The following is a 24,568-nucleotide window of genomic DNA, read 5'->3' on the forward strand; positions in this document are numbered from 1 at the left end:
GCAGCTACCATCGACATTTGGAACGCTGCAAAAACTGAAAACGTTTGGCGCACGGAACAACCAGCTGAGCAGCCTGCCGGAATCCATCGGTTGGTTGAGACGGCTGAAGTGGATTTCTCTCGAGAACAATTACATCCCCGAAATTCCGTCGGTTGCGCTCATAGGACTCACTAAACTGTGCCACCTTAACATCAAAGGAAATAAATTCTCCGAAATACCGCCAGAACTATCGCAGTTGAGACAGTTAAAACTCTGCAATTTGGCAAACAATCTAATAGAAAGTGTGCAGGAAGAAACGCTTGAAGAGCTTCGATTTATTAATGTACTGAAGCTAGATGGAAATCCTGCCAATATCAGCGCTTTGTTCAGTTTTGAAAATTTGCAACCGTCGCATTTGAGACTGCGGCTAGATCTGTCGGAAAATGTTATTGAAAAAGAGTGGGAGCACAGTCTTCCGAACAGTGAACTAAATTCCCCCGACACAAGCAGCGATGAATCAGACGAGATGGAAGCTTACGATTTTCAACTGCCCAAGTTAGCAAAATATTGCTGTGCAATGTAAAACACTGCATAATTCGAACAATCAGTCGTTAATCGCCCACAGGTAGGTAGGTATCAGTCCTTCAGAAGTGCTTACCTTTTTGCAGTAATCCAGCAGATCCATTTTGTCCCGTAGGCATGTCGAACCAGGGACTTTGATGCTCAGATCCGTCGCCCATCTGCCTTCCTCTGAGAGATATTGCGGGTGATATGTCTGGCCGGCTTCACATAGCACCGAAATTTGAGGTTCCCATCGCGGCGAGGCAGCCTGTAATGGATAGAGGTGAAGAGTAAATAAATGTGTTATTGTCGATGCAACTTTCGTTTAAACTATTTGCGCTCAATTTATTCTTCGAGCAGGGTCCTCTGGGCTTTGGTGCAGCCTTGAGGATTTATTATCGTAAGCCGATTCAACAAATTATCTGTAGTGTATGGTATCACTACCACTACTAAAATCAAAAGTAACTTTCCGTTGATTTAGTAAAGGTAGTTGAGTTGCAAAAGGTGTATGACTGATAACTTTTTCTTTAGTTCGGATGCATAAGAATTAACATTACAAAGATGCCAGTTTTGTTTGGGCTTTATGAATAACGCTTGTTTGTCCATTTCTTTTCAGTGTTTATTTATTTACAGCCCCATTTTTCGATGTAGCATATTTACGTTTGAAACCAGTAGTTTTACCTAGTTAATTTCGCTGGCGAAATTAGTTATCCATCCTCTTTCGACCGAAAAACCGATACGACGGAATACAGAATAAGTCTAGTAGTTTCATAAAATTCGGATAAACAATATAACATTACTTTTGGGATCACATAAACGCCGAGGACCCGGGTTCAAATCCCAACCCCGCAGAAGTCCTGAATGACCTAAGCTGTTAAAGTGACTATAATAAAAAAATTGTATTCAAAAGTTCACTAAAATATTTGATTTCTCCCAACCGCACAGCAGTTTTACATATTTTTACAAATAGCCTCTCTCATAGTAAAAAGCGAAAAATCATTTAAAGCGTATGCATTTCACATCTACTAGGATCCGCGTTGGATAAGTGTAATGTACATATTGGTAAACCAATCGAGGTTCTTTTAGTTAGCCCATTATTAGCCTAATGCACTTTTCAATCAATGGGCTTAACGATTATCGATACATAAGTTTAACCTTTGCCTACAATCGAAACTGAAATAACACGGAGCTGTAAAATATCTCTAAATTATTCCTGAACATTCGCACACTGGAACTCATATTTTATCGAGTTCACTGTTAAGTGCTTATAATAATTCACAGACTCACACAGTTCGGATCGTTTTTGAAAATGCTCTCACGTCCCACGGGCAAAATGGAATTAAGTTTTTCTCCAGCTGCGAAATGAAACCGCTGCTTACCGCAATTGAACTCACCGTTATGTTTGGTTTAAATGTTTTAAAGCCACATTCAAATTATCGTAATGTAATAATGACCCCATACTGCGAGGGTATGAAGAGTGTATAAATGGGTAATTAGTGTTGATGATTGTAATTGAACTTCGGATATATATCCATACAGCAAATAAACCCGAATAAACCCTCTTTGTTCGTTCGACGATGAACGACCATAAATCATCCGTGATGGTAATGCAGACGGTGCCGACAGCCACATGAGCCGAAACCGTCTCTCTCCTGCAGCTCATCGTAAATCATAGCTTCGACGGATCGATTTTCCGGTGCCATATTTTTCCGACAAAATCGCCTGTTATCTGTTGGTTGTCAAAAGAAAATAAACAAGAAAATGGCAAATTGATTCCTAAGCGGAGAACAATAGTGACGAGTAGTTGAGTGAAAGCAATTCTGTCCAAACTGTTTTGATATTAGACAAAAATTATAACTGTCATAGCTGATTTCTATCACCTGTATCAGATGCACATTTGAACACTGTGTGATGCATTGGCAGGCCGTATTCATAATATTTCTGTATTTCTGAATATCTGTAGAATGATGACGACTTTATCCGTAGTACTGCGGGCTCCCATGAAGTCCGCTTGGTAATTGCTTCTTGTTTATGGAGTTTTCCCAGTGGTCTGTCCAAACCAGCAGCTCTATTGGTCTTAATTAACCCGATTTTTTGCTTGAATTCTTACAGATCAGGATCAGGGGCGTAACGCTCGGGTAGTCGAATTAAGGTCCAATTCCGTCTCGTTCCGCCATATCGGCTTTGAATTATTTATCGAAAAATTGTTTGCATCCGTAAACACGCTCATGCTTAGTTGTGGTCAGATTTCCCACCGCATCTAACTCTTATGTCAGCTTTGGAGCGTTTGGTACATCTCCCTGACAAGCTTGCTTGCATATATTATTAGCACGGAAAAACTATTCTTCACAATTCTCTCTTCCTTTTATAGTATTTTCCTTCATAAGATCCTGGTCCTGGTCCTGGTGGTGAAGCCCCTATATCTCTGGAGCAGGTAGGGCTTCAACCAGGTAGCTTTAACCGCACTTGTACTACTTCAAGGTGGTAGTCAGTGAGAGAATATCTTAGCATTGAAAATAGATACTTCTCTTCACCAGGCCTCGGGAAGCTGTGAGGTTTAAATATATATCACTAACAGTTATCGCTCATGTCAGTGTGCAAGCGGTGCGTTCCTATCACCGGTTTATGCAACACTTTTCTTCTAATCTGGGCGTTGTTATGCCCGATGACGATCTTGATGTGCCGGGAACGTGGTGACCTTCATAACTTACTTTTGGCTGTACGTTACGTAGAACGCTTCTTTTTCTACATCGAGACTACCCTCGTGATAGAGAGTGTATATTTATTATACTGTAGATAAAGAAATAACTTTTAATCTTCAATAAGTACCTCCGATTGCGCCTTTTAAGCTGTTACACGATCTAGTGCAGTGCTCAATACAATAAAACCCGATTTCAGCTCGTTGGTAACACCGCTGCTCTAGTAGAACTGGGACTTCCTGCAGGGATTCTGATCTAGTCTCCTTTCTAGCAGATTCCAAATAGTGCTACGATTCTGAATTTGCGGTACAAGCTGCAATTATGGCTGGTAAAGAGTGAACATGTCCAAATTTACCATCGCTATACACCAACTCCTTACCTGCCCTGGAATCGGGTCATGGAAAACCCTTGCCCAGTAGGGCAAACTGGCTCAACTTGTAAGGGAAGCTAGCCAACTGAAGGCACTAGAAGGCTGACCGTGGTCCGTTGGCCGGATACTGCCGAACACAAGACATCATCCGGGTACGTCTTGCTCTACTCTGGCATATGAGGTGGAAATGTTGCACGGACCTTTAACACGTCAAAAGACATAATGGTCTAGGGGAGATGGGTGGAAACGGGGAGCTGTTTACAGCGTTTTATGGTACTAACAACATGGTCATTGGTGGATCACACTTTCCTCATAGAGCAGCGTATAAGGTCACGTGGGGTTTCTGTTACGGCCGAACATAAAATCAAATTGACCATATCTGCATCAGCTAAAACTGGAGGAGGAGCCTTTTTAATAAACACAACAAACGCAACGCCAATATTGCATCCGACCATCACCTTGTTATCGCTGAGGTACCGCACGTGGTAAGCGGTGAGAGGAGACCCAGCAAACACCAACTCGTATATCAATGAACGAAAATTATCGTTACTGACTTTTAATAAATTCAGTATCGTAACCCAAGTAACAATTTAGGTTTTATTACACTCTTATGATGGCAAGACGAAAATTGGCCTTGAACTCACCATAAGAGTATAATAAAACTCACTTTGCTGCTTGGGAAATATTGCCTAATGCAACGCACACAAGTTTATATCCTGTCGTATTTGACGATAGCAAGTGATTGAACTGCGACTTCCAGTACAGAATTGTATAGCATTATAAAACTAATCGCTTTGTGTCGGGGTCATAGAAAGATTTATAAAATTGAATTGTTAACGTTTATTTTATAGTACGTATATGGCCTCCAAATTAGTACGCATATGCTAGTTTTGTGCATCAGATACGATTATTCATGGTATATATAGGTACATATAACTTATTTGTTACTCTGATATGGGTACGAAAATGTTTGCTGGGGAGTGGTGGGTGTAGTTACGACACGACGTCGTCCACCGGATTGGTCAATCCCGAGGAGCCTTTGTCGAATATCTTGAGTTCCAAACCTCGAAGTTGCCACCTGGTGGAACTGTCGGAGATCGACTATACCATTATCACGACCAGTGACGAAGTGGATTCCTGATGAAACTTGGGGCATGATCAACGGGCGGAGAGTAACAAAAGCTAGCATTGAACACGCGCGAACCAGAGTGGCTAAGACCGCTGCTCGTCAACGATGCGTCGAACTGGAGAAGGCTGTTAAACAAGCGCTGTTAAACACGACAAGAGAGCCTGAACTAACTCTCGAGCAGAGAAAGGCGAAACCGACGCTACCAATGCTGTTCAGCAATAAATGGCAAATCGTACATTTTCCTATAGATTGCAAAGCATATTAGTCAAAGTCCCTAAAAAGGGAGACTGTGCTGAATGCCGTAACTGGCGTTCATGTTACTAATAACATTTTTTGTAAGGTAGTCCTCAACCGGATCCAGAATATTCTACGCTATTCTCCGGCGGCAGTAAGCGTTATTTTCTGCTGGCCGAGCATGTGTGTTACAACGCATTATATTGGACCAGACCAACGAATTCTTGGAATTCTCTTTTCTGCTGGGGACTTGACTTCAAAAAAGCTTTTGACCGACCGACTCAGCTACGAAACCATTAGCGGAGCACTTAAGTGTAGACCTTTCTAGTATACTTGTTATAAAAAAGTTGAGTTGACAATAATACGTCTAATTTGAGTCGTTACTACGTTGAAATAACTGAAAGTATCGTAAAGGGTGTCCCACATCAAATTGCACCACGGAAGAAACGCTGTAGAAAATTACCCATTGGGTATTTTCTCTTGAAAATTTGAGTAGAAGTAGTTTAGTAGTTTAGTAGTGTATTGTTTATCTACTTTTATTGCGGTCAGTTTTTCGAAAATTGGAAAAAAAGGCGCCACCCGAAAAGCGACGTCGCGAATTTATTTTGCGCAAGCACCTGGAAAATCCTCAACTCTCTCATCACACACTTCCGGCAGCTTCCGGGGCTACTGTACTTCATCGCCAGCACAAGTTTGATGTTCCTGAGGAAGTAAGGATCTAGAAACTTTCATAGTTTGTCAAGAAATATATGATTTGGCCAAGAAATACATCATGTGGCAAAAGAAGTGCGCCGTTCGTGGCTACCGGGACTGTAAACGGACAGATCTTCCTCAAGGAGCGTCCACACAAGCATCTACTTCCTCTGTCGAAGCAACACGAGGGCCCTATCGATCTTCTACCTTCGTGCCAATATTCAAAGGATGTATTGGAGTGGTACGAAGCCAACGGAGTCACTTTCGTACCCAAGGACATGAACGCCTCCAACGCACCGGTACTAAGGCCCATCGAAAAATAGTGGGCTATTATGAAGCAGGCACTACGGAAGCATCCCAAGGAGGTCAAATCTGAAGAAGACATGAAGAAAAAGTGGATTTCCGTATAGATGAAGCTGCAGCTAGATTGTACAAAACTTTTTGAGCGGAGTTAAGCGTAAGGTGCGAGCATACGATTATGGTATTGAAGTTGAATGAAACAAATATGCCAACAGCTTACTAATGGGTTATATTTTGTTCAGACAAGGAGTTTGAAAAGGATTGGTCAATTAGGTAATTTTCTACAGCGTTTCTTTCACGGTGCAATTTGATGTGGGACACCCATTAAATGTGTCACTTGGGGAGGAGGTTACTGCAGGTATGACACAGGGCTGCATCTTATCACCGCTGCTGTTTCTCATCGTTAAGGATGTGATATTGTTTGGAACTATTTACAGTAAACCAAATCGAGGATTGCACTGGGATCCTCTGATTTCTTCTCTTTGTTCTGCTGGACTGGCGGACATGAACCATTAGTTAAATAAGTATACGTATTCTGGCCTTCGCGATGACCTAACATTTCTCAATCGGGTGAAGTTTCGGTAGGTACGCTATGTAGAGCTGTCATCTCTGAACCCGTCTAACACCTGCCGCGCGTAGTCGCAAATGCCAAGTCGCGCAATAGATAATGTCCCATAGTATTGTAAGTCTGGTAAGTCTCAATGCTCTCATCAACATAAGTAGAACCTTTTACTTACATGAGATCGCAGGGAGGGCAGTAGGTGCTTCTGGAGGATCTCGTTCCGGTTAATTTATCCGTTGATGCTTTGTGGCGAACTTGTCCACCTTCTTCTCCCTTGCCTCCTTAAGAACGGTCAACCGTTATGTGGCGACGTAATACTCCTGTCCTAGCAACTACTTTGTATCTGTTTTGATGTAAGTCTCGTCGATCACGATCTGCATCACGATCTGCATCTGGGTTTCGTCAGCCATAGCCACGGTACAGCTTCCTAGTGCTGGTTTTGGCCACCGTGTTTTGTTTGTCGTTCTGATTTGGTGCTTTTCGAACCTTGAAGACATGGATATTGACACGTTTCCTCGTTTAATGGACGAATTAAGATGAAAACATCCGTCTTCCGCGCCGCAGTACGAATCAAAAGTTTCGGCCGACGCTTGAATACACTCAACACCTTCCTACCCATCACAAGGTTAGCTGTCTTCGGTTTTTTGCTGTTGCCTGACCATCGCTGAGTCATCTTAAATGACTTCAGCACCCGGGACGCGATCAAATGATGGATTCTCAGGTGTTTCCTGATCCATCTGTGGGATGCAGTCTAATTTTTTACGACGGTGCACATGATTTTTTGACGAGTCTGCTCTTACTCCGATGCCATCTCGGTAACCAACAGGTTAAAGCCTAAAATATGTCTTTGTCGCTAGTCGGCTGGTTAGAGACAATACCACAGACTAACAGACGTAAGACTGAAGCCTCATTCCATCGCCAATAAAAACGATCATTTCAAATGTTCACTTAAGCCAAGACTCAAATAATAGTCGCAGCGCGAGAACGCCGCTCGCTTACACTGGTGCTGTTGTCAGATAATATATAAGTAAATTTATAGCATTGCTAAATTTATAGCAAGCTGCTTTGCGTAGCGCGAAGACTGCGCTAGATGATACTAGTGTTTTTTTTTTTCAAGTTTTAGGGGTGTCATTGAAACGATGTTTTGTTAGAAAATTGTTCGAAGTGTTACGTCTGTTAGTCTGTGACAATACCTTATCAGCAACTTGAACAAAAGGGACAAACAGCAAAATCCTCAAGAAAAAAACCAGCATGCTTTGACCTAAAGTCTGGCGTACAGAAGTTACCAACGTTACCTTGGTAACTATCAAACACTGCCGCCGCCGACACAGTGTAACCAAGGTTAGTCAAGAGAGGTTTTCTGATGTTCAAATTTGTTTTTTTACCCCCGCTGATTACCCTTAACGATCACCGAAATTTTCAATGCGGAAACTGTTGAATGTATAAACATCGTCGATGGTTGCTAACCAATCGCTCCGCGCACTTCTGTTCTACAAACTGTGAAAACTAGATCACCTATTTTAACTCACCTTGAGTGTGACATGATTAGGATTGCTTTTGTTGCGTGCATTACGTATTGATAAACGGTAAACAGCTACGATAACTTGTCTTTGTCCTAACTTCCATGCAATAGTGACAAACTTTCATCATACATTGTCGCAACAATTTGAAGTAGGGACAATATCTTTGTCTCTTGTGCGTTCGTGATTTTTGATTCCCTGATCTTGACGCATGAGACAATTTATAATTCGGGACCGAAGTGTGGCAAAAAACCATGTATTTTTATTCAGCTGCAGCATTTTTATTCAACTTTGTGCTTCACAGTCCATCATCATTCATCCATCAAAATATATCCGTTGAATTTCGTCAAAACTTGCTCGTAAAAACGCCTGGCATGCTTCTTGGCTACCAAATTCTGCTTCAAGTGCCAGTTCGGATGAAATTTCGCCAACGTAAACATTGCGCTCTTAGCTAGTTTCAGTTAAAATATCATCTATTTTTACCCACACGTGAAAAAAGTTTCAAACTAATCAATGTGTCTCACTTTTTCCGCGTACAGTCTTTAGTATTTATATAGTATATATTTTAGCATTGTTTACAGAGTATTATTATAGGCAGCAGCGATATTTTTAGTGCGACATTTTCACTACTGAACTTAAAATATGACTCGGTGCTCGCCCAGTCGAAAGCGTTGGCGAAACAAACCCACTCAACGATGCTTTTTTGATACATCAAATGTTATGCAATATCGATCATAGGGTATGTTGCTACATCGTCGTAATTGCCTATTCCCTTCCTATCCAACACAAATTATTAAAAATATCAGCATTTTTATGACACACAATGCAAAACTAGTTATTCCCTAATATTTTAGTTTGTTGTCTATCACATGCGATCAAAGTGTGCTGAGATCTATTTAAATGCTTTTTATCATTAAAGAAGTCCTACCAGCCAAATTTCCTACGTTTTTTCGTGCGACGAAGAAGACAATGTCGACTAATCGTTTTAATTTCCGTCATTCATAAATGAAAATAACTCACGCAAGGCATTGTCGTTATTCTACAGCCACAAAAAACTTGCCTGACCTGCAGAAATTTTGTAGAAAAATATTTGTCATGCCGTCCTACACAAATACATGCGTGTTAGCTTCGTAAACATTGTTGTGATTTTTGGTTCGGACGAAAAAAATTTTGTTGGACGGATTTTAAAACGGTACGACGAATTTTAGAAATAAAGTCAGTTGCGTAATTTCAATAATATGCTTTAATAGTCGCTTTTCAGTGATTTCAAAGTTCACGGATCGGAAGGTAAGTGTATTTAGTCAAATCAGCACAAGAACTTTTGGAGTATTCATTAAATCCATCCAACAAATGATGAAAATTAGATTGGCTTTACTTATTAGGACGGGAATTAGAAAAAAAACCCTACTATTGGCCGTTTGAACGGTACGGTCAAACATTTTAACATTAAATAACAATATTTTTTATATTCAGTTGAATTTATATAGCTACTTACAGCGGACGTGAGCTTCCCACATTACATTACTGTTCCAAAAAATTCACGTTTATCCCGCTCATGATACAACCTTCAAACCGGTTCAAAGTCATATCCATCATTTAACTGAAACCATTTGCTAATGTTATTAATAGAAAGCTGTGCAAGAATAGAATGTGCGTCTATACAGAACATTACCGCTCATAAGCCCACTTCGGCCACATGAAAAACGCTTCTGATGTCAGCAGAGATTACGGGTGCTCTAAAATGCCCGTAACGGCTACGTCATGGTTCCGTTTTTTCCCGCTGCTCACCTCAATTGACACAGTTATCGTTTTAGGACCTTCTTTTCTGCCACTCTTACATCCTGTATCAAGCAGGAAGCCAAAGCCGTCAACCTAAAGTCCCGCATTATTCGCATCACATCGCCCCCATTAGCAGTGGATGTGTGTGCGGGGTTTTGTGTGTGCGCATGTTTGCAAACTGTGTACTGTTGCTACCACATGGTTCCGTAGTTTGCCCACATCCTGGATTGGCTGATGATGTGAAAGTGGAAGTAAAGCAGGAAACTCTTTCATGTTGTAGACAAATTCATCAGTGCAGGGTTCTATTTTATCTTCGGAAAGTTCACTCTTTGCTTGCGCTCTTTCCGTAGATACAGAACTTAAGTACTGTACAGACAAGTATCACCACGCATTTTATATGTTCTGCTATGTATAATTTATAGTATGTAACAACATTTCAATGATTCACCAACAACTGGCACTTTATTTTTCTTGCGGCATGCATCCATGTATGTAAAGCACTTAAAAGATACACAGGGTACAGAGCAGAGGGAAGCTTCATTCCTTTCACATAGAGGATTGCGTCAACCGGCATGAAGTAAATACCTACAGCTTACTGCTGAAGCAATATACCGGTAAGTTTTATTGGCAGAACCAACAGCAATGGCGAATTCGACTATGTTTATGGACTATCGTAAGACAACCACTTTTTGGTCAATCCCATTTTTAGCTGCATGCAGAGCCAGTTGCTCGGATGTTAATCTTTCAAACATAGAAGCTTTCACTTGGTGTTAGTAACAAACAAAAATACGTACGAGGCAGACAGTATTTAAATTAAATTTCCCGCCGTGTTATGCTTTTAACAGAAGCCGCTTTTGATATGCAAGAAATCAGCTGAAGTAGACAAACAAAATTGCCATATGTAATGTCAAATCAAAGGCCTTCGCATATTTGATGATCAGCGAAGTTGATTCTTCGAAAGAGCAACACAAATACTGCATTGTATTATGCCAAGGAAATGTACCGCTAGGAGCTGTTCGATATGGATGCGGGCAAGGGTTCGATAATTCTGGCTTTAGTTTTCAAAAGGTCGCATAATGCATGTAAAAGGGTTGATTACGCGACCTTCTGAAAGCTAAAGCCAGAATTGTCATACAATACTTTTCATTCCATTCACAATAAGAAAATCCGAAAAACAACATTGTAATCAGTTTCCAATGCAACATGATTAAAATGCTAGTTTTTCGAGATGGTTACATTTGACCTTGCTATGCAGCCAAAAGAATAATAAAGCTTGAAAAATCTCGTTTTATTATCGAATATTAGTGTGCGTAGGTAGTCTGACACCTTGAAATGATTTGCTTTGTTTTTGTTTGTTATAAAAGCACGTACAAAGTACGTAGTAGATCAGAAAGAGACCGTAATAATACTTAATAACAAGAAAAAAAATTAAAAATGATAGGACGCGCAAAGCTTGGATCTATGTTCCAAGTGGTGGTCTCAAAATAGCTCTCAAAAATATAAGCATTGAAAGCAGCCTTGTTTCGACGGTAATCTTCTATGGTGTAAATGATTTTAGCTTTTATTCTAAAAATATTATTCACTCTAAACACACTGAAGAACATACTGTTTACCAGTTTACTAAATCCAAACTGCAGAGGAACTAGCTTGCAACACATAAAAGGAGAATGGGCGGTTTGTTTTTCTTCTCACGATTCGTTTACTCTGTGTGAAACATAAAAAGCCCGGTACCAAAGCGTCTGTTTCCCCTTTTTATTTGATTATAGTCAAAAGCCAATTCGCCTCGCACCGATGATAAACAGCGCCCCAGAAAGAGGACCCTTATCAGTCACGGGAAAATTGTACCAAACTGCAAGAAAAGTCTGTATATACAAACAACAACATATTTGCAACGAGAGAAAAGCTCCCTCATGTTACCACCCCTGGGGAAAAAGTTACTTTTTGGTGCTTCGACACGCCAACATTCATCAGTTTGCCGAAAATAAAGCGATGGTCGTCGTCTCTGTCGGTCGGAAGGAACCTGTGCCCGGGTGTGCTAACTTTCCCCTAAAGGACTTTCCAAATTATAGCACGACCGCCAGCCAGTGAGGGACACAGAACCGATAAGAAGTTTTGAACGGAATGGCTTGAATTTATTCCGAGAGGCTAAAGCGAGCCTAAAGATCGGCAGATTAAATTCCAAGATAATGGATCCCTTTTTGATGAAATTATAACGATCGCTTACCCACCGGCATACTCAACAAGGCCGCGCATTGGGCATTGTTTTCTGCTAGTTAAAGCCTTCTTGTCGGGTGATGTTACTGAGTCTCGCGATGTTGTAGAAGACAGCGTTGAGAAATTAATTAAGTTAAAGAAATATCTTGTTCGAACTGAAACCTTGCTAAGGACCATGTCGCGTTCAGCGGGGAATAAATGAATTTGGCTGAGTTTTTGTGAAGCATAGTACCGGTAATCTTACAAAATTAAATCAGTTCAGTTATGGCACACCAATATTGCGACAAAGTTCTCCTTTGTAACCGTAAAACATTGGACTAGTTAGTTATTAATACTAGATTTAATATTGAAAATTAATACCCGTTTATCAGCGAGCGAACACGTATGTCAAGCTAAAGAGATGGAAAAAGTATGAAAGTCTGTGCCTAGGGCACGAACGAGGGGCTCACGTAGGACTACGAATGCAGGTTCGATCCGAAAAAGCTTGACATTTTGCAAATGATTGTCACGTAAATTTTAAATTTACTGTATCGTAATAAATGCTCTGAAACATTCCAATAAATTTGATATCAGAAGTCATGTTTACATTTCCTAAATGCCCTTGCGCTGTATATCAGTTTTCTCCTATTCTTAGAATTTGTAGTTCCACTAACAGAGTTTCATGAGGCCACAATCACATTTCTTCTGGGGATTGGCGACGATATCGCATTTTGTGCGCAAAATTTTTGTCTGCACTGTAGCACAAGTCAACTTTAGGTGACTGGCTTGAAACGAATGTTGACTGGTTTAAGGAACTTGCCCATAACATATTTGTCATTGGACGCACAACTTATGGTTGAACGGAAAAAAATACATAATCCGGGTCATCATTTACCACTGATGAAACATTCATTAATTTTCTTGCAAATAGTTGATATACAGCACCATTTATTGTGACAGATTGATTTGATATATTATTGCCTATCAACTAACATATGAACAATGAATTTCAATTATGACAGTTTAAATATCATCAATTAGCTAACGTCCTCTGCACATTGCCGGTTCTTTTTGACACTCTGTTTATCAGTTATTTCACATTTGACAGCAATACAATCGAAAGTATGTAAACAACTGCATGCAACTAATTGTAACGCAATAAATTAAATGCCCAAAACCTATTTTCAGATCAGACAGTTGCTGATTATTCCTCACTTTGAAAATTGCTGCATCATGTCACATGCATGAATATTCCGTCAACCCCTTTTTCATATAAGACATCAGTTTTGAATAAATTCTTGCAGTATGTGGATACAATCGGGTAAAAGATAAGGTTAGTCGCTTACTTTCACCTTCAGGACATCAAATTAGATTAGGTTTATCGCGGTCCTAAGAAATCTTGTTAGGATGAGGAGGCTTATCATTTTTTCTGGCGCACTTCCCTAACACAGATATGAAATTGGTCTAGCCTTATAGCGGTCGTAAGAAATTTTGTCAGGATGAGAGGACTTTATCACTGTTTCTGGCATACTTCCCAAGTACAGATATCGAATTAGCATTAGTCTGAACGTCGCCAAAAATTTTCGACCTATTGGGACGAAGGGGCCTTGCCACTTTTTTTTTAAATAGAGAAATCGAAATCAAAGTAAACAGATAGTGTGCTTAACTGTCGTCCCTGTCTGTGAAGCAAGGCGAACACGAAGAAAATGTATGAGGATATTTGACCTTGATACAGGGAACATTTGATTGAAAAGGATAATTATAATAGAAATCACATAATTGCTACATCTGTTATGAGTCGATCGGTATCCAAATTATGAAAATCCATTCATAATTGGCAAAGCTATTACCGTTCAAAATCTTTCATATTTTCGTGGTGGTAACTAGAATCTAAATTATGGAAGATACCCTGCGGTAAAACGTAGTCCTACATTAAAAGTTTTCTTATTGGTTTTATACCTAAAACCCTCCTATTCCTAATGTAGTCTTACGTCAATCATCCGGCCGTGCTTATTACACAACTATTCTGATTTTCACCCTTCTTTTTCATTTGTAGCTTAATCCTGATTCGGTACATTCAATTTATATATAATTGAACGTTATTCAATTTGTGAATTCCAAAAAAATAGTTTATTCATATTATCCTAATGGATTCTATCTTTTATGCATAATATAGAACGAGAAAAATGCCAATATGCACCAAAAGTGGGATTAAATCAACTTTAATAAATAAAGAATTAAACTCATCAAAACGTATTGTTGCCTTTGGGGTATCCAAAATATAAATTATATGCTTCACAGAAGTATTTATCGTTAATTGAACGCAAAGCGTTCGCAGAGTTCAAAGCGCCCCCCGCAAATATGGATGAAAAAATGTGTAGCTCCATAATTTACACCCTATGGAATGCTCAGTGATAATCACTTTTCAATAAGTGGCACCTATTATTATTAAGGCTGTCGGATCCAGTTCAACGAGATAATCGAATCAAGCATTGCAACTCCCGGCGAGCTCTACAAATTGATAAATTCCCTGGAATGCACGGCACGAGTTCGACGGTATGGAAATTACTGTCGTAACCTGACAGCCAGTTTCATCCGAATGAATCGTTTTCGAATATACTGGTGGAACCATTTGTTCGCTCATTATAATCTATTATTGAATCTACGGGCTCTCATTTGTTTTACTGTGCGAAAGCGTAATTTTCTCCCTAATTATTTAATTTTAAATGACGACTACGTCGAAATTCCTTAATAACGAATAAAATCAGGATAGGTGCATTGACTCAGAGGAGGTGAAATTGGAGACAGTCTGTATTAACACACATGTCGTGAAATCTGCTGACTGATATTGCGGCAACTAATGTGGTTACTACAACTACATTAAGTTATTGAGCACCAGTTGGTAAAATATATATTTTCTTTAGTATCCTTACTATACAACTGTAGTGACTAGTGATACAACGAAATTACAAAGTTGCATCTCTAGATAAATTAATTCGGATTGCAATTTAATGCAACTATAACTAACTCAAAATGCGCTTTTCAACGAGTCATCACCACCTATACCGAAGCAGGTTTTGTGTCGTTTATTCCTATGCATATTTCCTCCAATGAGTTCAATTGGACAGAAATCTGTTCGACTTGAACAACAGCAGACAAAACTAGATATTATTTGCACCACTAAAAGCAGAACAGTCTAGCATACCTTTCGAATTACCTCTACACTATTGAAGAATGAGATTTCCAGACTTTTTGTCAAACTAGAAGTCTGCTCTAATATTTTATTACACGTCACACCAGCTCGGATTAAAACAAAGCTCATGGATATTTTATGCTCCATTAAGTACATCCTTCCATTGCAGTTCCAGCATTATTCTGGCGGACACGGAAAGAAGTTTTCTCGACAGCAATCAGATTATTATCGCTTCAAAGTCACTGAATCATTCGAGGAAGCAATTGAGCAGAAGTAGGTATTCAAGGAATGTTCAATATCCATTTACGTGAATGAGGTATGGAAAAACTATCGTGGTCGCCACTATTCTCAACACACTAATCGCACATTAGTTTAGACATAAAACGTCTTTCTGAAAGGTAGCTGTGGTGTGGTCAGGTTTTGAATGCTAACAACGGGTTCCTGTCCGCTTTTCAATATTTTTACGGAAATCGATTAGAAAATCTTTCATGCGTCGACACAAATGAAAAGAAAAATATTGGTTCTTGCGGGTGCACTATTGAAAAATTGAAAATAATCAAACATTGTTCAATTGAAAATCCTCGCTTCGTGTTTGGTTAGAAAACATTAAACAGAAAGATAGATTCTCCCTGTCCCAACAGCCGAAGATTTTTTACGTACGACGATGAATCCCAGGTCAATTTGATATCTGTGTTGGGGAAGTGTGCTACAGCTATAATATTCGGTTGTAACATAATCCTATATGATATTCGCCTGTTGTCGTTTCATTGAAAGAGTAATGAAAAGAGAATGTATTGTATTGTGGCAACGACGTGTAACTGATAAAATGGGATCGAATTGGTAAAATGTCTTCAACGTGGGGGAAGGGTTGGTAATAAAAACAATTCTTGAATTCGGAAAGGTAACAAGACAGCAGTTGTTTTGTTTTCGAATTTGTTAAATAGTTTCCAATTCTTAATGAACAATAATTCGAAAAACAACAACTAAAGGCTGTTTCCCTGATATTACTGGGGTGTAAATAGCGAGTTTTGAAGACGTAAACACCCAGTGCTTGATATCTTTTTTCTCCGCTGGGCTTAGGATAAAACGTTTTGTTTGCTGAAAAACAGAAGGTGAAGTTAAATGTGTGAGCACACTTCTTCTAGGTTAAAAGATCAAAACATTCATTTCCTTCTCACATACCCCGCCCAAGATGGTCCTTAGCACACGATCTTCAAAAAAGGTTAGTGCTTTTAAGTCCCTGCAGAGCATTATCCACGTTTCATGCCCGTAGAGAACTACCAGTCTTATTAGCGTTTTGTCATGATACATTTAGTACAGGGTTGAAGCTTACTGGACCTTAGGGTCTTATAGAGTATTAAACACAAAATACATCTGCTTATTTCGCTCCTGCAGTCGTTATCCGACGTCCACCACCGCGAACTCGTTCGTAGGTCCTTAGCTATTTGGCATAATTTTGAACAGCGCAGTAACCGCCATTGAAGCCTTCTCTCAAGCATAATCGACGAGGCTGGTGAAGTTCAGCAGATTGGCTTCAGCCATCCAACTCTCAATTATGCTTATGGCGTCTAATGCCGTCATTTCCACCTCTTTAAGGAACTCGTCCATCATTGTTATACACGCTACCGTCGGCAAACTCGGTGAAATTGACCCCATTGGGTAGCTTGAGCCTAAGCACCTCATCATAGATGGCGTTCCAGAGCGTGGGACCGAGAATCGAGCCTTGTGGAACACCCGTGGTCACATCGTACTTCTTCGCTCCATCAGCCATGTCGTATACTAGCGTCAGATTCTCAAAGTAGCTTCCAAGCAACCTGCATAGATAGTCCGGTACCCTCATATTGTACAGGATGATCGCTTCCCAAGTAGCGCAGTTGAAGGCGTTTTTGACGACAATCGTGACTATGGCGCAATATCTGTCACCCCGCTTCATTTGCCTCATTGGCTTCTCGGCCTTTTCTATGACTGACTTGATGGCATCGACGGTGAGCTTCCCTTTGCGGAACCCATCACCTGGAGGTTTCCTCCGTTTTTGGTAGCAGATATGCTTACATTGCCACCTTCAGTGCCTGATTCGGTATCCCGTCAGGGCAGGTAGTCTGCGGAGAAAGGCGCATTCTTTACCTTTGCTTTTTTTCTTCACCATCATTGTGGTCGGCACTATCCCAGGGGTTTGAGTACGCGTCGCGGCATTACTCCCGGAAACCGAGTTTCTTGCCGCACCTAACCTCTTTGTTGAGCGCCAACTTGACCGCTCTAAGCTCAACCCTGCGCGCTTGAGCATCCACATCAGTTTGGGCTCTCTACAAAAGCCTTCCCACTATATGGCACTTGTAGTGGAGGAAACCAATGGTATACCGATCGATTGTTGTACCCCTCTGCAGAAAGTACTAACGAAACACTCATTTCTCAGACTTACGTCCAGCTTGGACAAAGCTGCGGGTAAGCTAGAAGTAGTATGCCTACTATCCCACACGACTGCCCAGGCATTGAAGTCGTCTCCAATAACAACCGGTTTGCGGTGCCCTACCCTTCTTGATGGTCGGTCGATACTACCTCTTTAATGGGGCCGCGGTCTACTGCCTGGACGACGATCAGGTGTTCAACGTAGGGCTACTTCCACGTTCGAATACCGCACGGCCATCTACCAAAGCACCTCCATCCTTGTACCCGCACATTTCGGCCCGCGTCAAAAAGCTCTGTTAAATCATGTAAGTTCTTGATATAACTTCCGTGTTTTTCAAAACGGTACAGCTGCCCGGTTTCTTCGTATTTCTTCTCCGGGGCTTCTTCTCCTGGAAGAGCTCCACAATCTGACGAGTGACTCTGCCGAGCATTAATACCTGCACTGCGTCCTTGACGTTCAAGATTCATTGGCACTTTTTGTCAAACCATCCTTTACGTGGATTTGGTACCATACGGTCTAAGATATTCTCCGCTACGCTATTCATGGTTCTTTTAACAGTGTTCCAACAGACGTCATTCAACTCGCCCTTTTTCGGCAGAGCGGCGGTAGTTATAACGCGTAGCTTTTAGCGACAAAGTTTTGCTTTAGTTCCATTAGATTATATCGTCGCGGTCACCGGTAGCGCATATTGCTTACAACACGTAGTTTTTGGTGTATCGTCTTAACCATCATTAGATAGTGATCCAAGTAAATGATAGCGATCCGGTAGATTCTGACGACGATAATGTCTGAGAAGAGCCGGGCGTCTATCAGAACCGTTATGCTAGGAAGAGCTACTATACGTATCTTATTGAAGACTACGTATGTTCTTAAAGGCTGCCGAAATCGGCAAGTCTTAGGCCATTTTGGTTCGTTTACTGATGTACGCTAAATCATCCAATTACCACCGATGCCTTGTTTTGAATTCTTCTTCGTTGCTTGAGTTTTTTAGTGGTGTCGACTTGCAAGGCCCGTGAACAACACCATTGTAACGCTGGAGGACGTAAATAATACGACTGTTTCGAATCCTGAGCAATATCAGGACCTGACCAAAATCCACATACTTCCCCAACCGGCATATAACCGGCAGTCCCAGTCCTGGTTATCCGATTTTCTTATTGGTTAATCGTATTCCAGTTACCACTATGATTAGCTAAGGATTCGGTAACTGGAAAGATAAGGATTACTCAAGGCCGGCGCTTCCCTTAAGCAAAACAAGCAGCTGCTTGGAGCGCCACTTCGAGGGGGCGCCATTTCGCCTACATTAAAAAATGTAACATTAAATAAATAAGTGGGTGATATAAAACTTTCTTCCTTTTCCTTTAGCAGCATAAAGCCAGGATGGCAAGTGGTATATCTAGAGTTACTCTCCGCTGTAACTCCGCAGTCCTGGGTTATTTGCTGCGTTGAGCATCTCAACACAAGCAAATCGACTTCAACCTGATCGAGCCATCTAGTAAGTTGGATCTCTCTATTCCCAAAGGCCCTCATACACGTACGAACATGTTTTATTGTTTTATTGTTTATTGTTTTATTGTTTTACAATGTTGGTGAATTCATGTTCGGTCAACACTCTCGCCTGTGTATGAGCGCCACACAAAAGAAAATGTTGGCCTTGTCGCTCGACCTGAATGACCCACCAACATTTTATTCGTTTTCAACCCAACATATGCGTAGGCCCTTAAGGCCGATGAATGGGGGGCTCTGTAGCCGCAAGGTTACCGAGTCTGCTTTGACAAGCGAATGGTCGTGGGTTCGAATCTTAGTAGATTCGTAGTAGAATCAGGCCATTCGATGTCAAAGCGACTTTAGCATGGGTTTATTCACAGGCCCCTCATCACCCTTCCTTCTTACTGAGTTCTACATTATCCCGAAGACGCTTCTTATGGTTAGTATACTGATATGAAGACCTATTGAGGTAATGGTTTTAAACCTCATGAGGACTCACCAGTTCTAACTATAACGAGGCGAAACAGGTTTGGTATAGTAGGACATGTATCGAAGCAAGGGTAAAACCCTCATACACATAAGCACGCATAAAAAATATAAGCTTATCGTTTACTCAATAACGATAAAGCACAGAAATGCAGTGCAGAATACAGCATACACCCGGGCAACATTACAATAGATCAATAATGTTGTGGTCAAAGTGATAAGCCTACAAAAAAAATAAGGCCGATGGAGATCTAACAGAGAACAGATTCACGGTCATCCGGTATTCTTGCGACGTGACCGAGACCGACCCATCGTACTCTTCCAACTTTCGACAAGTGTACTTTGAGAATCATTCCAAGTAGTACCTGCAGTGCATGGTTCATACGCCTACGCCATTCTTCGCTTTCCGTTTGCGCTCCATCTCCTCCTGATGAAAATCTATTCGCAACAAAGCAAAACACTCAGATAAACGTTTGTTCTGGAGAAAATGGCATTGATGATATTAAATTATTTAGAAATTTTTCAGGAGAGATTTCGAATCTCTTCAGAATCCGCAATCAGCAGATTCATCTTCGATGAAGTAACAAGGTATGAGGACGAAGTTTCTGAAGTAGCAGGAAATATAGTGTGCAGTAAGCGAGTGTGTATTTAGCTAACAGCCACGGTCGTCGCTCTCGCACGTCATTGCAGCATGAGCAACTGATAACGATCATTCGCGAGGACTCGCACTGCCACCCGCTTGTAGAATCGAAGGCGTAAGATGAAGAAGAAAACATAAAGTAATGCAAAATCTGTATCCCAGTGTGCCGTCAGCCCTCACGGGCAGCTGGCTGCTCACGAGATGTTTGCCTCGTGAGGGGATATGCAGAAAGACGCTACGAGACTGCGAGTTGTCGAGTGTGTAGGTAATAAAATGTCTGCACACAGCAACACCGGGTGTTTTCGTTTGTTCTGGGGACGCCATTTCGAGAATTTGCGTGGAGCGACAAATTGGCCAGCGCCGGCCCTGGGTTTACTAAGTAACAGTTTTGTTGATTTTATTGTCTTTGCTCCAGTCATTCACCAACCATACTTGGACGACACTGTCTATTTTCCCCCGCGTGAATGATACCGCGATAAATATTTATTAGTATTTGGTTAACGTTTGGTTTTGTACCGCGCTAAAAGTATTCACCGAAGCTTTATGTTTACATTTCGCAATTAGGCGTAATGAGGTTCAATAATGTAACGAATAAAGCAAATTTTTCACACTTCCCGTAGGATAGGGTGATTTTTGTATTTTGGACTAGCGGTACGCGTACGCTGTTTTGGATATTTATGGCAAAAAATCAAATGTGAATGTCCAAAATAGTGTACGCGTAACGCTTGTCCAAAATACTTAAATCTTCTTATTCTTATTCTTATTAAGACCATCACAGCCGCAATTAAGGATTTCTGGAAATAATTTTAAATATTGCTAATCTGTCCAAAATACATAAATCACCCTGAACTATAATTTTTTTTTGATTCTTCTTTGACTAATCAAGGTTCTACTTGCAATGACAATCAAGCCAAAGTTTTTGGGAACTTTGAAGCTAAATTCCTGCAAAAATATAGCCATGTATATGTCACTTTGAAACATGACGGACAAAAACCGTAACTTGAAGCAAAAAAAACTATCATGAATGCACCCGAAGCTAACAAAACTGTAGTAAATACTCAACCGTTTTCCCTGCAGTCCACCAAGGACCAACTGCATCTAATAGCTAGGGTAAAGTTCCTATTTCCATTTCACACAGCGCTTTTCTCTCTGAGCCCAAAGAAAATGATAAAGCGTGGTTAACTGTACATGTTTATTCTTACTTTGATCACGATTACTATCCTGTAATGATAAAAAAATCAATTGCAAAATTTTGACGTTATCCCAATAAACTGGTTCAAAGCCATACAGATGCTATACGACAGGACTTTTCCATTTGGCTGGTTTGAATAAATTATACTTCAGATGGTTTGAAGGACATCCACAGTCAGTAGACACGGAAATTCTGTACATGCAACGCTGTCGCCCGAAGTGATAGTCGTTAGATTATCAAGGAGACTGAAGATGCACAAAGTTATCACAGCTGACACTACTCTGCCGTGTCAACGCTTGTGTGATGTTACTTTGTCTCGGGATCTTATTCATCCGACTCAGCAAGTGATGACACTATATGAGCGGCAATCATAATAATGGCGTTCTAGCTATTACATAATGTATGCTGAAAATGTGCCCGTTTTGCCAAACGACGGAGAAATCTCATCAACGGTAAAGCCCGCATGGCAGTGCGTTTGCTTTTATTTTTGCCATTAGCAACTTATCTTTCTTCCGTGCGAATTATGAGTCATGCAATGCATTAAAAAAGTTTCTCTTGATTTTTGCCCTTTCGGTCATCCCTTCGTGGCACAGTGCGCACCGAGGAATTACGCTGCAATAGGACGTCACGAAGGGTGTTTTTGATCCCAGCAGTAGCAGCAGCAGCAGCAGCAGTCGTATCCAAAGTGTCAAAATAGCACCATGCGTCCGCTGTTTGGGTGGTTTCGTGCTGCGACGGTACTCTGCTAGTATTGGTGCTCTCAGAAGATCCCCTTCAGTGTGGTGGGTTTAATTTATATTTTTCCCATTTTCTTCTTTCTTTTTGTGTTTCTCCAGTAGCGTGTAACGCGAATAAAGGGAGGCAATATCAAACACAAAGAGATAACGTCAATATCGATTTTTCCCTCGTTCAGGGAATTTCCCACTGACTCACACCAGCATCGGTAGCAGGTTATTCGTACGAGCCACATCCACAAGCCCGCGTGTACCGAATGGCGTAGGCCAGACGAGCATAGTTTCCTGCAGTCAATGTTCTTGCAGTATGGTGAGCTTGATTTTATTGCGAAAAAAGAATTTTTAATTTCATCAAATAGTGTCACACGATTTACACTGTAATTACAATTCCATTCAGTGTTTTGTCTATTTTTAGCAAAAGGCGAGTAATAAGAAATTCTAAACACTGTTAGAAATTTAGGAATGTTCATTTGTGATGTCAAATGTTTGAAAAATTCATTCACTGTATGTATGTTCAACATTCACCATTCAGGTTATAACCTCCAAAAATAGATATTGTCTTAACCATGACAAATGCTCGTATTATACGAAGAAGGACTGTATGCACTCTCTGCACACTGCAGGCCTTTATAATAATGAAAAGTAAAATCCTTGAAGCCAAAGAAAAATAAAGCAGCTGCAATCCAGTACCCAATACAGACCTGGAAACTGAACCATAAAAAAAACTCACCAGAATCGGTTTCATTCGGTATCAGTGTTTCTGCCTCGCTGCATTTTATATGCCTCCAAACGATAACTTACAGCTGATGTTTTGTTGAATTGCCAATGATTCTCTCATCAAACGATAAGTAAAAATTTACAAGCTCATAGGACAAAATAGCAGTCACCGATCGCCGTTCCGGCTGATAGTTCAGACGTTAGTTAGGAATAAGGAAGTTAATGTTAATGTTACCAATTACTAGCATTATCGGTTGTCTTTGGTCATTTCTAAAGGCTTGGTTGAATGGAATCTGATTCGTAAATGGGTATTCTAGGCAAGGTGATTTACAGAGTTCTCAAAATACTCATTAAGAACCTAAAAACTTCATCATGAAGTTAATAGCATGTATCGTAAAAAGCGGAGCACCGCACTCTGTTTATCTATTTACCAACTAGAGTCCACATGTGGATAGAGATGCCAAGATCATCTATCTTCTATCTATTTATATAAGAGGCTTATGTCTGTACCGAAAACCAGGTCTCTGACAGCACGCCATAAGAGGCTTATCGGTAACTAAAAACAGGTCCCTGACAGCACGTCATGCTTTCGTAGCAATGGGTTGTATTCTCAGTTACCTCACTGGTCGACTGCTGGACTGCTCGATTGCTCAACTGGTTGACTAGACTGCTCGATTGAACTGGTCGATTAGACTGCTCGATTTGATTGCTCGACTGGACTGCTTAACTGAACAGCTCGACTGAACTGTTCGATTCGACTGCTCGACTCAACTGCTTGATTGGACAGATCGACTTGACTGCTTAACTGAACAGCCCGATTTAACTGCTCGAGTGGACTACTCGACTTAACGTATTCGTCCAGCTCTAGCCACCTTTTGGATACTAGGTTCGCCATAGAGCTGTGCAAGTTCATGGTTCATTCTCCGCCTTCATACTCCGTTCTCCTGTACGCCGCCGAAGATCGTTCTTAGCATTCGTCGTTCGAAAGCTCCGAGCACTCGCAGGTCCTCCTCGAGCAATGTTTCATGCCCGTAGAGAACAACCGGCCTTATAAGCGTCTTGTACCAGAGGTGTAGTAGTAGCAGTAGAGGGTAGTCGCTGGTAGTCGGCGACTACATAGTTCTCGCAAACTCTGTTTTTTTAAACGAATTCAGCAACGTGCCAAACTACTATACTATTTTGCCTGATTGGTACTGTCCAACGTTAAGCGAACCGATTGGTCTTACCTCCTGTCAAACGACATGAGTTTGAAAGCTCTAACAGTTGTTAGATTAGAAATCAATGCAAGGTGCCAGGGATTGTTCGATTACTTTGACTCAATTTTTATTCATTTGATAGTACCGTCTCAGCCGAGCAAAATTTGGCAAGTAATATACGGAGCATTTGTAGAACTAATTATTATCTACAATTTTGTTGAATAAAGTTTTGCTATCTCTTTTGTAGTTACGGCGCTACAATGCTAGTAACTGATTAGTGATTAAATGAACATTCATTCATTTACTGAAGAGCATTCAATTTGTCAAATTTTGTTCGGCTGAGGTACTGCCAAATGAATTAATATTGAGTCAAGGTGATCGAACTATCCCTGCAAGGCGCTTGCAGCGAGAATTTCTTTAGAGTTACCAAGATGCAAGGTGCGCTGTAAACGCCCTCAGACTCATAATTTTTGCAAGGAGACAAGTCCAATAAGGA

General features: G+C 40.8%; 1 protein-coding gene across 1 annotated transcript in view; it reads right to left on the reverse strand.

The window, feature by feature from the left end:
• The window catches only part of LOC128744729 (amyloid-beta-like protein), a 156,507-nt gene that overhangs the window by 123,617 nt on the left and 8,322 nt on the right, over positions 1-24,568 (reverse strand). Inside the window, exon 2 of the mRNA XM_053841928.1 lies at positions 638-808. Coding sequence (XP_053697903.1) covers positions 638-808 — 171 coding nt within the window. The remainder of the gene's footprint in view (positions 1-637; positions 809-24,568) is intronic.

The sequence above is a fragment of the Sabethes cyaneus genome, chromosome 3 (assembly GCF_943734655.1).
Source record: "Sabethes cyaneus chromosome 3, idSabCyanKW18_F2, whole genome shotgun sequence".
Taxonomy (NCBI): Eukaryota; Metazoa; Arthropoda; class Insecta; order Diptera; family Culicidae; genus Sabethes; species Sabethes cyaneus.